Genomic DNA, 15,779 nt, shown 5'->3' with positions numbered 1-15,779 from the left:
ATACCTTCCTTTTTCCAGACCAGAATCTCAATTTCTTTCATCATCCAGGGTTCCTTATTACTGCCTGCCTTGCCATTTACTCTTCTCGAACAAGCATACCTCGAGCTCTCAATATCACAGTTTCAAGAGGCTTCCCACTTTCTGGATATCCCTTTGCCCGCAAACAGCCTGCTCTAATCAAATTTTTGCAAGTTTCTATCCAATACCATCAAATTTGACCTTGCCCAAATTTAAACATCATAGCTCTTTTAAAACTAATAGAACTATGGCCGCTGGTTCCAAAGTGCTAACCTACTGACACCTCAGTCACTTGCCCTGTACTATTTCCTAAGAGTAGGTAAAGCTCTCAAGTATATCAGAGAGTACTCTCTTAAACTTCTACAGGTGCACCGCAGAGAGCATATTACATCACGGCCTGGTTCTACAAATTGAATGCCCAGGAACCCCTGTCCATCATGGGTACTGACCTCTCCACCATCGTAGGGATTCACAGGAGTTGCTGCATCAAGAGGGCAGCCAGCATCATCACTTCACCTCTGCCATCGGGAAGAAGATAAAGGAGCCGGAAAACATTAATGTCCAGGTTCAGGAATAGCTACTTCCCTTTAGCCATCAGGCTATTAAAAACTACAACCTCCAAATAAGCTCTGAACTACATAGACTGAGGGGGATTGGTTTTGTCTTTTTGCACTAGTATTTTTTGTTTGATTGTTTTTATGTGCATGTATGTATGTAAGGATGCATGAATGAATGTGTGTGTGTAAATAAAAAAATATATATACACACACACACACACACACATACATATAAATACGCACACACACACACACATATATATACATATACACACATACATATTGATATAGATATATAGAGATAGATATATGCTGAACTTTTTTTCGCTTATGATATTCTTTACAGAGTACTATATTTACACATTCTGTTAAGGCCCTGTCCCACTTACGTATCCTTGGCGCGCAAATTACGCGACCTCGCCGTTGCGTTGAGGTGCACGGGCATCGTGTGGCCGCGTGGGGCTGGTCCCACTGAGAAGTGCGGAGGGGTATGGAGTTGTGCGTGATATCGCGCGGCGCTCCGGGATTTTGTAGCGAACAAAAACTTTGTGCGCCACCGGCCTGCCGCATAACTGACGCAACGTCTCACCTCCAACAGCAGCAGAAGCAGGCAAGCAATCGCCGAACTCGGCCTGGGGCTCACCGCAGTTGCGGATCCGCCCCCACTTTTTCAGACTGAAGAAGCGTCTCGACCCGAAACATCACCCATTACTTCTCTCCAGAGACGCTGCCGGTCCCGCTGAGTTACTCCTGCATTTTGTGTCCATCTTCAAATGACGTCACGTGCTCCAGAAGTCGCGTGCGACCTTCATGCGACCGTCGCGCCTCAACACGTAAGTGGGACAGGGGCTTTAGTTTGTTGCAAGTAAGAATTTCATTTTTCTGTTTGGGACATATGACAATAAAATATTCTTGACTCTTGAGCTTTTCCCTCACCTTCTAAGAATTGCTCAATCAATCAATCAATCAATCAATCAATCAATCAATCAATCAATCAATCAATCAATCAATCAATCAATCAATCAATCAATCAATCAATCAATCAATCAATCAATCAATCAATCGATCGGTTTTATTTGTCACTTGCACATAAAGTGCAAGTGAAATGAATTTGCCAGCAGCGGTACAATGAAAAAGAACACACAAAAACACACCAAAAATTCAACACAAACATCCACCACAGCATTCATAATTGTGTTGGAAGGCACAAAACTTGGCCAGTCCTCCGCCATCTTCCCCCATGGTCGGGACCTCAACCCTCCACAACCATCACTGGCATCCAGATGTGCAGACAAGACAATAAGTCCAGGTAAATCCTGAATCGGTGCCTCCCGACCAGAGACCGCGGCTTCAGGCTGGTGTAGGCCGCAGGCTGGCGGTCCGAGATCTAAAGTTCCTGTTGCGCCGCAGCCAGAAGCACCGCAGACTGCAGGGCCGGCGGTTGAAGCTCCCCTCCAGGGATCCCCGGCGAGAGACCCCGCTCCTGATGGCAAGTCCACGCCGCGCCCGTCCTAGAAGTTGGCCGCGGGCCGGCAGTCGGAGCTTCTTCTCCTCCCGGGTCCCCCACGAGGGATCCCAGGCTGCAGACGACGCACCTTCCGCGGGCCAGCGAACGGAGCGCTCCCCTCCGATGAGCCCGGGCGAGGGCTCGCCTGCTCCATGCCGAGAGTCCACGCTGCCCCCCGCTGCTGAAGCCCCGGGCACGTCCCCGGAAAAGGCCGCACTGATCCTTGCTGTTAGGCCACGGGGGAGGCGACATGAAAAAAGTCGCCTCTCTGTGGAGGAGGCGACCAAAGCGGTTTCCCCCTTACTCCCCCCCCCCCACACCACCCCCCACACAAGACACACAGAGGAACATTAAAAACCCACAATATGACAGACTAAAAAAACAAAAAAAGTAGAAAGAACTGACACGCTGCTGGCAGGGCTGCCGGCTTGCAGCGCCCCCACCGACCACACACATTTGACAAATTCCACCCCATCTATGGGCTCCATGGAGTCCCTGCATATATTCAGAAAGTTAAAATCCCCTATTAGAACAACCCTTTTATTCTTGTAGCAGTCTGCAATCTCCTGACATGCTTGTTCCTCTGATTCCCACTGACTCTTTGGTGGCCTGTCGTTCACTTCCAACAAGGTGACCACTCTCTTTTTATTTCTCAGCTCCACCATATAGTTTTACTGGACAATCCCTCGGGAATGCCATCTTGGACTACTGCCATGATGTTCTCCTTCATCATATAGCTATTAACGACTATGATATAGTTGGGATCACGGAGACATGGCTCCAGGGTGACCAAGGCTGGGAGCTCAACATCCAGGGATATTCAATATTCAGGAGGGATAGACAGAAAGGGAAAGGAGGTGGGGTAGCGTTGCTGGTTAGAGAGCAGATTAACTCAATAGAAAGGAAGGACATTAGCTTTGAGGATGTGGAATCGATATGGGTAGAGCTGCGAAACACTAAGGGGCAGAAAACGCTAGTGGGAGTTGTGTACAGGCCACCTAACAGTAGTAGTGGAGTTGGGGATGGCATCAAACATGAAATTAGAAATGCGTGCAACAAAGGTAAAACAGTTATAATGGGTGACTTCAATCTACATATAGATTGGGTGAATCAAATTGGCAAGGGTGCTGAGGAAGAGGATTTCTTGGAATGTATGCGGGATAGTTTTCTAAACCAACATGTAGAGGAACCAACGAGAGAGCAGGCTATTCTAGACTGGGTATTGAGTAATGAGGAAGGGTTAGTTAGCAGTCTTGTTGTGCATGGCCCCTTGGGCCAGAGTGACCATAATATGGTTGAGTTCTTCATTAGGATGGAGAGTGACATCGTTAATTCAGAAACAAGGGTCCTGAACTTAAAGAAAGGTAACTTTGAGGGTATGAGACGTGAATTAGCCAAGATAGACTGGCGATTGATTCTTAATGGGTTGACGGTGGATATGCAATGGAAGGCATTTAAAGACTGCATGGATGAACTACAACAATTGTTCATCCCAGTTTGGCAAAAAAAAAATCAGGAAAGGTAGTGCATCCATGGATAACAAGGGAAATCAGGGATAGTATCAAAACAAAAGATGAAGCGTACAAATTAGCCAGAAAAAGCAGCCTACCAGAGGACTGGGAGAAATTCAGAGACCAGCAGAGGAGGACAAAGGGCTTAATTAGGAAAGGGAAAATAATTATGAAAGAAAACTGGCAGGGAACATAAAAACTGACTGCAAAAGCTTTTATAGATATGTGAAGAGAAAAAGATTAGTTAAAACAAATGTAGGTCCCTTGCAGTCAGAAACGGGTGAATTGATCATGGGGAACAAGGACATGGCAGACCAATTGAATAACTACTTTGGTTCTGTCTTCACTAAGGAAGACATAAATAATCTGCCGGAAATAGCAGGGGACCGGGGGTCAAATGAGATGGAGGAACTGAGTGAAATCCAGGTTAGCCTGGAAGTGGTGTTAGGTAAATTGAATGGATTAAAGGCCGATAAATCCCCAGGGCCAGATTGGCTGCATCCTAGAGTACTTAAGGAAGTAGCCCCAGAAATAGTGGATGCATTAGTGATAATTTTTCAAAACTCTTTAGATTCTGGAGTAGTTCCTGAGGATTGGAGGGTAGCTAATGTAACACCACTTTTTAAAAAGGGAGGGAGAGAGAAAACGGGGAATTACAGACCAGTTAGTCTAACGTCGGTAGTGGGGAAACTGCTAGAATCAGTTATTAAAGATGGGATAGCAGCACATTTGGAAAGTGGTGAAATCATTGGACAAAGTCAGCATGGATTTATGAAGGGTAAATCATGTCTGACGAATCTTATAGAATTTTTCGAGGATGTAACTAGTAGAGTGGATAAGGGAGAACCAGTGGATGTGTTATATCTGGACTTTCAGAAGGCTTTCGACAAGGTCCCACATAAGAGATTAGTATACAAACTTAAAGTATACGGTATTGGGGGTTCAGTATTGATGTGGATAGAGAACTGGCTGGCAGACAGGAAGCAAAGAGTAGGAGTAAACGGGTCCTTTTCACAATGGCAGGCAGTGACTAGTGGGGTGCCGCAAGGCTCAGTTCTGGGACCCCAGCTATTTACGATATATATTAATGATTTGGATGAGGGAATTGAATGCAACATCTCCAAGTTTGCGGATGACACGAAGCTGGGGGGCAGTGTTAGCTGTGAGGAGGATGCTAGGAGGCTGCAAGGTGACTTGGATAGGCTGGGTGAGTTGGCAAATGCATGGCAGATGCAGTATAATGTGGATACATGTGAGGTTATCCACTTTGGTGGCAAAAACAGGAAAGTAGATTATTATCTGAATGGTGGCCGATTAGGAAAGGGGGAGATGCAACGAGACCTGGGTGTCATGGTACACCAGTCATTAAAAGTAGGCGTGCAGGTGCAGCAGGCAGTGAAGAAGGCGAATGGTATGTTAGCATTCATAGCAAAAGGATTTGAGTATAGGAGCAGGGAGGTTCTACTACAGTTGTACAGGGTCTTGGTGAGACCACACCTGGAGTATTGCGTACAGTTTTGGTCTCCTAATCTGAGGAAAGACATTCCTGCCATAGAGGGAGTACAGAGAAGGTTCACCAGACAGATTCCTGGGATGTCAGGACTTTCATATGAAGAAAGACTGGATAGACTCGGTTTGTACTCGCTAGAATTTAGAAGATTGAGGGGGGATCTTATAGAAACGTACAAAATTCTTAAGGGGTTGGACAGGCTAGATGCAGGAAGATTATTCCCGATGTTGGGGAAGTCCAGAACAAGGGGTCACAGTTTAAGGATAAAGGGGAAATCTTTTAGGACCGAGATGAGGAAAACATTTTTCACACAGAGAGTGGTGAATCTGTGGAATTCTCTCCCGCAGAAGGTAGTTGAGGCCAGTTCATTGGCTATATTTAAGAGCGAGTTAGATGTGGCCTTTGTGGCTAAAGGGATCAGGGGGTATGGAGAGAAGGCAGGTACAGGATACTGAGTTGGATGATCAGCCATGATCACATTGAATGGCGGTGCAGGCTCGAAGGGCCGAATGGCCTACTCCTGCACCTATTTTCTATGTTTCTATGTTTCTATCAACAAAGCATGTACACCTCATGTTGCTTCGGCAAGGCCACCAGCATAATCAAGGACGAGTCGAATTCGGGCCACTACCTCTTCTCCCCTCTCCCATCGCGCAAAAGGTGTAGAAGTGTGAAAACGCACACCTCCAAATTCAGGGACAGTTTCTTCCCAGCTATCATCTGGCAATTGAACCATCCCACCAACACCTAGAGAGCAGTCCTGAACTACTATCTACCTCATTAGAGACCCTCAGAATACCTTTGATCAGACTTTACAGGCTTTATCTTGCACTGAACACTTATTAACTTTATCTGTACACTATGGATGGCTAGATTGTAATCATGTATTGTCTTTCCGTTGACTGGTTAGCATGCAACAAAAGCTGTGCCTCGGTACACGTGACAATAAACTAAACTCAAACTCAACGTATCTCTGCACCCTTCCCCAGTCTACCACCCACTCTGGCTATTGATGGACCTCTCACTTCCTTTGCCCTGCCCATGGTACCTGTGACAGCTGCCCCCCATGTCATAGAATACCCTTATGCCCCTGTCCCACTTAGGAAACCTGAACGGAAACCTCTGGAGACTTTGCGCCCCACCCAAGGTTTCCATGCGGTTCCCGCAGGTGGTTGCCGGATGTTGCAGGTAGTGGAAGCAGGTAGGGAGACTGACAAAAACCTCCGGGAACTGCACGGAAACCTTGGATGGGGCACAAAGTCTCCAGAGGTTTCCGTTCAAGTTTCCTAAGTGGGACAGGGGCATAACTAAACCTCACCTTCTTGTGAAACCTTCAGTAAGTGAAAGCCACTGCTTGCATCTCCCCCAACCAGTAGTTATCAATAGATTTCTGATGCCCTCCAGTACAGTGGATTGGTGATATCCCTGTTTCAATGTGATGTGGCCACATATGGAAGGGGATGTTCTTCAAAAATTGGAAAGTTCTTGCAGGGTTCAACACACTAGATGTTTCATCCGACTGAGGAGTGCAGGACCAAGGGTCTTGGAATCTAAATAAGGAGGAGGCCAGTTGACATTGAGATGCAGAGAATATTTTTTTCATTCAGAGGATGGTTAATCTTTCGAATACTCAATCCCAGAAGGTTGTGGATGCTTAGCCACTGAGATACAAATCACAGATTCCTGGATATTATGGGAATCAAGGGATATGGGAACAGTTCAAAAACTAGAGCAGAGGTAAAGGATCAGCCATGATAACGATGGTGGAACAGCTCTAGGCTTTGCATGTCCTACTCCGGCTCCTAATTGTGTACCTATTCCGGGCACCCCCAATAGCCATGTAACCAAATTAATGTACCATTGCTTTCCCCTCTTTGTCCAACAACTCAAGAAGAAATGCAAGAACACATGTTTTCTGGAGCAGGGTATTTTTCCTCTTGCCATAAAAAGAGACTACAGGGTACAAAATTAAAATCATAAAAATGCTGAAAAGCTGGAAAGGTGAAATAAAAGCTTAAAATGTGGACCAGAAATATTAGCTCTTGTTCTCTCTCCACAGATGCTGCCCCAAGTTCCAAGTCTTTATCTGCTTTTATATCAGGCTGAATAGACAATAGACAATAGGGGCAGGAGTAGGCCATTCGGCCCTTCGAGCCAGCACCACCATTCAATGTGATCATGGCTGATCATCCCCAATCAGTACCCCGTTCCTGCCTTCTCCCCATATCCCCTGACTGCTATTTTTAAGAGCCCTTTTTGAGGACACCACAGCTTCAGGTTACCCACAAAACGCTGCAGGGTGCATTAGACATGCAAAGTTGTATGTCAAACAGGTAAAGGAGGTATCAATATATTAACTTACACTGGGTCTGAGGGCGTCAACAGGTTCCCAATTACAGTATGTTCAAGAAGCTTGTCAGAAGAGTCTCAATCTAAAATCTAACAAAGGTTCAAAAGCCTCAATCTAAACTTGTTTGGGACAGGACATGCAATCTTTTGGAGATGGGGTGGGCAAGAAAATATCATGGTAGCAGGAGTCTCAAGCTCCCAAGTGAAGGGGAGATATTTGCTTTCCGAGTTGTGTGGTATTCAGTGAAATTTATACTTTATTATCATAGACACAATTAAATGAAAAGTAGGATAGTTAGGCTAATTCAGTCTAATTCAGCAGTACGAGCTGGTGGCATTCCTCCTCAATCTCTACAAGTGCAATCTCTACTAGTGCCAGGTCCTGGGGCAGCTACAGGCTGTTTTTTTCTTTGCCCTATGATGGAATTACTGCCGACCTTACCCAATGCCGATGTTCCTTTCATTCTGCATCTTCTGATCAGAATCGGCACGGCCACTCTTCAGATCCAAGGAGGAATTTCCCCACTTTGATTGAGACTGTCTGAAATTAGTCCTTGGACTTTGCATGCGGTGGTTTTTGAATACACTCTCTTCCAAACCAACTTCAATTTTCGTAAATGCACAAATATTGCCTTCCTTTCGCCATTGTAGAAATGCTCCCTCTGAGTTTCCTTCCAGGGACTTTATACTGTAGGATTAATTTTGTAGAATCATTAAATCAGCCCATTTTGCCCACCTTTTCTGTGATGGCTCTTTGGAAGAATTAGCGAATAGTCGCAATCTCTCCGCTCTCTTGCCCCAGCCATGAAATATTTGTTTTCCAACTACTTATCCCATTGTTTCCATCATATTTGTTTCCACCGCTCTTCCACATCACAACTATTTGGTGTATTAACAAAAAAATCTCAGTTCCCCCTACTGAATGTGTTGCCTACAGAATGTGACTCAATTTCATAGCACAGCATACACTTTTTATGCATTTAGATACTGGTATCTCCCACAGGATGTAATTATTTTACATGGGTTTCAAAATTCCTGCCCATGGTGAATTTTCTGAAGTAAAACAATTATTGCAATTGACTATTAATATGGTCATTCACTGTGCAATTGTGATGGTTGATATTATTAATAGGATGTATGGCTCAGAAAGGGTTTTCTCCCGACCCCTCTTCATTCAATACAATCAGGAGTCAAGTAATCAGAGAATACGACACTGAATAAGGACTCTACACATTGCAGCGGAAGCTTTATTTCTTTAAAAGCAGCAAGATTGTGGAGTGAATTAGCACAGAAGTAGACATGATTTCAAGAAACAACAGGAGATGGATTACTGGATAGAGAAAGGATTAAGGGAGAGTGTGAGTTGCTGTGTTGCTCTCTGAATGATTTGCATTTTTGAGCTTCAAAATCAAATCTTTTTCCAATTAAAAAGGTTTAGAGTTAGAATCAGTTTTGTTATTGTCATGTGTACTGAGGTGGAGTGAAAAGTTTTGTTTTGCATGCTATTCAACCAGATCAGATAATACTATACATACTGTAAATACAATCAAGTCAAATTCAAGTACAATAGATAGAGCAAAGGAGAAGATACAAAGTGCAGAATATAGTTCTCAGCATTGTAACACATAGACCAAGTCCAATGTCCGCAATGGGGTAGAAGAGAATCGCACAGAACTCCAGCTTATGGAAATTCTGAAGCCTGATAACAAAGGGGTAGAAGCTGTTCCTGAGTCTGATGGTGCGCACTTTCAAGCTTCTGTACCTTCTGCCCGATTGGAGCAGGGAGAAGAAGGAATGTCCAGTGTGGGACAATAAGTAACCAAGGATAGAAGACATTGCACTCAGCAGTTTTTCCTTGTCTTTTACTTGTGTAGAAGCATCTTGTGTCTTCTTATTGTACCTTTCACAGCCTCAGGACATAGATTAATACAGCACAGGAAAAGATCTACCATGTCCGTGCTGATGTACTGTACCTATCTGTACTAATTCCTTTCACCAGCACTTGGTCTGTAGCCTCCTATGCCATGTCCAAATGGTTCTTAAATGTTGTGAGAATACCTGCCTCCGGCACCTCCTCAGTCAGTGCGTTCCATATTGCAACCACCTAAAATAACTCAAGGCATGTTACAAACTATGAATTGGCTGGCATGTAGTTGTCCTTGTAACGTGGCAAATAATTCTGTCCACTGTGGTGATGGATGAGTGTTGATTAGGATACCAGAAAGAAGCCGCTTAAGATACATCCAGGGAATCTATAACTGACTTGCTAGAGAGTGGGTAGAGCATTGGTTTAATGTTTCCTTGAAAAGACCGTGCCTTTGGTTACAGTGCTCTCTGCAGCGGGACTTGAATACACAAGTCGTGGGCTCAAGAGCAAGGCATAGCGAGCGCACTGAGTCATGACAAGGACAACATTTAAACAAAATGAGCACGTTGCTGGCTTTGCTGGAAAGGAATGTCACGCTCAACAGAAATGGACAACAAATAAAGCCGCAGATTCTGGAATCTGAAACAAAAATAGAAAGGCTGGAAGAATTCAGCAGTCAGTCATCGAAAGAGAAACCAGTTAATGTTTTGGGTTAAGGGAGTCTTTCCTCAGAACTGGTTCTGAGGAAGTGTCCTTGATCTGAAAACTTTGCTGGCTTCTCTTTTCACTAATGCTTCTTGACTAGCTGAATTCTTTCAGCATTTCCATGTTTGCTTTCACGACACACTCAGTCGTGCCACAGTAAGAGAAGGAGGCAACATCATTGAAGGGATCTGCTGCAACTCAGAGGGAAAGCTTGTAGTTCTGAGTCAGCTGACTTTGAGGTTAAATGCTTCTCATGTTGAACACTCAAATGCAATACTCAGAAATTGGAACATCCACTTAAGTCATAAGATTTTAGGGTGCTGGAATAATGGGATGTGAGGTTATCCATTTTGGTGGCAAAAACAGGAAAGTAGACTATTATCTGAATGGTGGCCGATTAGGAAAAGGGGAGATGCAACGAGACCTGGGTGTCATGGTACACCAGTCATTGAAAGTAGGAATGCAGGTGCAGCAGGCAGTGAAGAAAGCAAATGGTAAGTTAGCATTCATAGCAAAAGGATTTGAATATAAGAGCAGGGAGGTTTTACTGCAGTTGTACAGGGTCTTGGTGAGACCACACCTGGAGTATTGCGTACAGTTTTGGTCTCCTAATCTGAGGAAAGACATTCTTGCTATAGAGGGAGTACAGAGAAGGTTCACCAGACTGATTCCTGGGATGGCAGGACTTTCATATGAAGAAAGACTGGATAGACTCGGCTTGTACACGCTAGAATTTAGAAGATTGAGGGGGGATCTTATAGAAACTTACAAAATTCTTAAGGGGTTGGACAGGCTAGATGCAGGAAGATTATTCCCGATGTTGGGGAAGTCCAGAAATAGGGAGTCACAGTTTAAGGATAAGAGGGAAGTCTTTTAGGACCGAGATGAGAAAATCATTTTTTACACAGAGAGTGGTGAATCTGTGGAATTCTCTGCCACATAAGGTAGTTGAGGCCAGTTCATTGGCTATATTTAAGAGGTAGTTAGATGTGGCCCTTGTGGCTAAAGGGATCAGGGGGTATGGAGAGAAGGCAGGGATGGGATACTGAGTTGGATGATCAGCCATGATCATATCGAATGGCGGTGCAGGCTCGAAGGGCCGAATGGCCTACTCCTGCACCTATTTTCTATGTTTCTATGTTTCTCCTGATATCCTGCTAATCAACCTCGCCAATGGATCTGTTTGTTGTTATCACATTGCCGGCCGTGGGATTATTCTGTGAATGAGCCGATTACCAACATTTGAGAAGCCCTGTACTATACTCCCAATGGCTGCCATGAGGTTATTGGGAATGCAAGCTCATTCTTTACTCTTAGCGTCACTACTGGCCACTGGTGGCTCAGGGCGGTCCACAGATCTTTGCACACTGTATCCTTGAACAGAGTAACAGTGCGTATGCAAAGGTGTTGGTCAGAAGAAGAGAACAATGTCAAATGGTCACTTATCAAAAGCACTACTACATAGCAGAAAGCCTTGGAAAATCATTTCTGGTAGACGGGAGCTCCAACTCCAATACAAGAATACTTTATTATATGCTTCGTTACAATCTGCACCCTTTGGCTATATACAGTTAATAACTTTATGAGCGCGATATATATCAAAGAGAAACCAAAAACTTGACAAGTTTTAATAACCTGATGCAAGGAACCAAATTATCCTGGAACAATACAAAGTGAAGTCATGCACTGATATAAGCAGAATGCCAAGAGAGAGAGGCAATGGAAAACATGAGAGTTGGCAGTCAGTGGCAGGGATTTGGTGGGATAGTGGGTTGTCGAGGGGAACGTTCTCCAAACCACAACCTCCAGATTGCAGGCTGCCAGGGAAAGTTATCTGATCTAATTAAGTTCCTTCTAGTTACTGGCTGAAGCCAAAAGAGACTGCAGATGCTGGAATCCGGGATATAAAAACAGAAGCAAGAAACAAACTGCCAGAGGAACTCAAACTGAAGAAGGTCCAGACGCAAAATGTCATCTGCCCAATTTCCTCCACAAATACTACATGACCTGTTGAGTTTCTCCAGCAGTTTGTTTTTCACTCAAGATTCCAGCATTTGTAGACATATGTGTCTCCATATAAAGACAGAACACTGGAAGATCCAGGCAGGTCAATTGGAATCTGCAGACGCAAAAGATGTTTCAGGTCAAGATTATGCCTCAGGAGTCTTAATGCAGGCTCTTAACCCGAAATGTTGACTTGCGTTTTTTGCGTCCTCAGATGCTGATTAACCTGCAGAGTTCTACCATTGTTCTGCTTTTATTTACAGGCTAATTTGTTTAGCAAAGGGGATAGGGAGCTGCTTCTAAGACTGGATAAGATTTGTTCTGATATTGAATCGGAGATGCCAAAACTCTAGTGTCAACCTCTTGAGCAGATTAATGGGGATGTCAATACACTGCTAGATGTGGCTTGCGCAACCTCCATAAAAGGGTCACCTAACCAACAAATAGAAGTTTGCTTTACACTACACCACTGCTATTTACAGCCTACAGCAAACAAAATTCGGCAAATGTATTTACCTAAGGAAGATGAACACAGATTGGTTGAACTCACAGAACACTGTTTGAGCCTTTTTGATAGTTTATTTGCCTAACATTAAACAAAAAAATAAAGACTAGGGTTTGTTCGGCCAAGTTTCGCATTCAAATTTCGATATTACTTCAGTGTAAACAAATAAATAAATTATTTACAGTCTTTGGCAAAATTCACTGCTTCCCACAAACATTTTTTAAAGAAAGAGAGAGAGAGAGAGAGAGAGAGAGAGAGAGAGAGAGAGAGAGAGAGAGAGAGAGAGAGAGAGAGAGAGAGAGAGAGAGAGAGAGAGAGAGAGAGAGAGAGAGAGAGAGGGAGAGGGAGAGGGAGAGAGAGACAGAAACAGAGGCAGAGAGAAAGAGATAAAACCATAAATAAATTAAATAGGAAAATATGTTACAATCTAAATATTCACATCTTTTCCCCTCCCCAACTGCAAATACCATTTCTTTTATCCTCGAACGACATTCGCTCTAAGTTGACCTGTTGAACTGTTGGGACTATCTTCATCCAGAATTAGGTGGTGGGGGAAAGGAATGTATCAGGAGAGAGGGAGAGGGGTAGGTGACAGGAATTAATCAGTTGCTTCTTGTCTGACAGTTACTCGACAGACATTGGTAAACACTGAAAGAGCCCGCAATGTGTGCAATATCCAGAATAGTAATTTTCAAAAATGATATGCAATATGTAGAATATATCTCTGTGTGTGTATATATTCAGAATAAGCAGATACATTATTAGTTGTTGCTTGCTTTGCCCCTATCCCCTTAATACCAGTCATACCTTTTACTCAGTTACTGCTAGCCACATGAAGAAGCAACTAACATGCCAGTGAAGGATTAAATGGTAAAGAGAGAGCACCTGCTGAATACCATCACTTGCAATAGTTGTAATGCCAAAATACCTGGAAGCTTCTATGTACAGACAGTGAAATGTGATAGAAAAAGTTATAAACAAAGTGGTTTTAAAACTTTTTTTTTGTAATTCATTCTTGTTTCCCAAAAAAAATGTCATTTTAAACATCGTTCAATCAGATTCTTTTCTTTAAAATAGAAACAGTCTGCTAATCGATTTCAATGACATCAGAAAACAAATGGGGCAGACTCATATCTTAGCAGTATAAGTTTGTTAAATGTTCACTAATCCCGCTATCTAGGTATAGTGATGGTGTGAGATTCATTGAGATCCAGTCAGCTTCCAGCCGGTGTGGTCTCAGTTGCTGCATTTGGTGGGGCCATCCATAGAGGCAATGTGCACGGAGCGAGGTGGTGTCACCACAGTCAACTGAAGGGGCGGTGGAGTGGAGGTGAGGGGCCATCAGGGAGAGAGAGAGCAGTGAAAGAGTGGGCGGGAGTCGAGACGGCAGTCTGATTGGGGTGACGAGGCTGTGCAGCATGTTCGAGGATCCATGATGTGTGTTGCAGGCACTTCTCAGTTATCTGTGGACACAGAACATCACATCACTTACACACTGCACTTCCTGCAACAGAAGAGGCCATTCAGCCTCATTAAGTATTGAACATTCCCACCTGTCCCATTCTTCCACTTGCTTCCTAATAACATTTTCTTTCCCTAGACCATTACCTTCCTACACTCCCTCTCCCCCTACATTCTCATGCCACCCACCAACACTAGGGGCAATTTAAGATGGCCGATTAGCCTACCATCTGCAATGCCTTTGGGATGTGGGATAAACTGGAGCACGCAGAGGAACCTCAAATTCTACACAGACAGCACCGGAGGTCAGGATGCACCTGGTTTGCTGGAGCTGTGAGATTGCAGCACTACCTGCTGCACTCTGAAATATTACCCTGTCCGCAGACATTATCTGACCTGTTGAATATTTCCAGTGTTCCCTGCTTGGTGACAAGGAACACATTTGGCCTTGGTCACTAATGCCAGAAGCATAAGAGGGCTTTCTTAAATTTAGCTGCTTGACTTCAGTGGAATCAAGTTGAAAAGCAGGGAACATTGTCTGACCTCTACCTAATGCAAGAAACCTGGACAGAACTCCTAACATGCTTGCTTTCGTTTCTCAGGGGGCATCAGCCCATTTTAGTTTAGTTTAGTTTACAGATACAGAATGGAAGCAGTCTCTTCGGCCCACCGAGTCCGCACCGATCAGCGGACATTAACACTATCCTACACACTCTAGGGACAATTTACACTTATACCAAGCCAATTAACCTACAAACCAGTACATCTTGGGAGTGTGGGAGGAAACTGAAGATAGAAACATAGAAACATAGAAAATAGGTGCAGGAGTAGGCCATTCGGCCCTTCGAGCCTGCACCGCCATTCGATATGATCATGGCTGATCATCCATATAACCATATAACAATTACAGCACGGAAACAGGCCATCTCGACCCTTCTAGTCCGTGCCGAACACATTCTCCCCTAGTCCCATATACCTGCGCTCAGACCATAACCCTCCATTCCTTTCCCGTCCATATAACTATCCAATTTATTTTTAAATGATAAAAACGAACCTGCCTCCACCACCTTCACTGGAAGCTCATTCCACACAACCACCACTCTCTGAGTAAAGAAGTTCCCCCTCATGTTACCCCTAAACTTCTGTCCCTTAATTCTCAAGTCATGTCCCCTTGTTTGAATCTTCCCTACTCTCAGTGGGAAAAGCTTATCCACGTCAACTCTGTCTATCCCTCTCATCATTTTAAAGACCTCTATCAAGTTCCCCCTTAACCTTCTGCGCTCCAAAGAATAAAGCCCTAATTTGTTCAACCTTTCTCTGTAACTTAGTTGCTGAAACCCAGGCAACATTCTAGTAAATCTCCTCTGTACTCTCTCTATTTTGTTGACATCCTTCCTATAATTAGGCGACCAAAATTGTACACCATACTCCAGAATTGGCCTCACCAATGCCTTGTACAATTTTAACATTACATCCCAACTTCTATACTCAATGCTCTGATTTATAAAGGCCAGCACACCAAAAGCTTTCTTTACCACCCTATCTACATGAGATTCCACTTTCAGGGAACTGTGCACAGTTATTCCTAGATCGCCTGTTCACCTGCATTCTTCAATTCCCTACCATTTACCATGTACGTCCTATTTTGATTTGTCCTGCCAAGATGTAGCACCTCACACTTATCAGCATTAAACTCCATCTGCCATCTTTCAGCCCACTCTTCCAACTGGCATAAATCTCTCTGTAGACTTTGAAAATCTATTTCATTATCCACAACCCCACCTA

At 44.0% G+C, this 15,779-nt stretch overlaps 1 protein-coding gene across 1 annotated transcript in view; it reads right to left on the bottom strand.

The window, feature by feature from the left end:
- Positions 1-11,527: 11,527 nt before the first annotated feature.
- Positions 11,528-15,779, bottom strand: part of thbs2 (thrombospondin 2) — a 64,418-nt gene continuing 60,166 nt past the window's right edge. Inside the window, exon 22 of the mRNA XM_033025932.1 lies at positions 11,528-13,996. Within this exon, the coding sequence (XP_032881823.1) occupies positions 13,989-13,996 (8 nt within the window). The 3' untranslated portion in view covers positions 11,528-13,988. The remainder of the gene's footprint in view (positions 13,997-15,779) is intronic.

This window comes from Amblyraja radiata, chromosome 8 (assembly GCF_010909765.2).
Source record: "Amblyraja radiata isolate CabotCenter1 chromosome 8, sAmbRad1.1.pri, whole genome shotgun sequence".
In the NCBI taxonomy this organism is placed as follows: domain Eukaryota; kingdom Metazoa; phylum Chordata; class Chondrichthyes; order Rajiformes; family Rajidae; genus Amblyraja; species Amblyraja radiata.
This window is presented reverse-complemented; position numbering and strand designations above follow the sequence as displayed.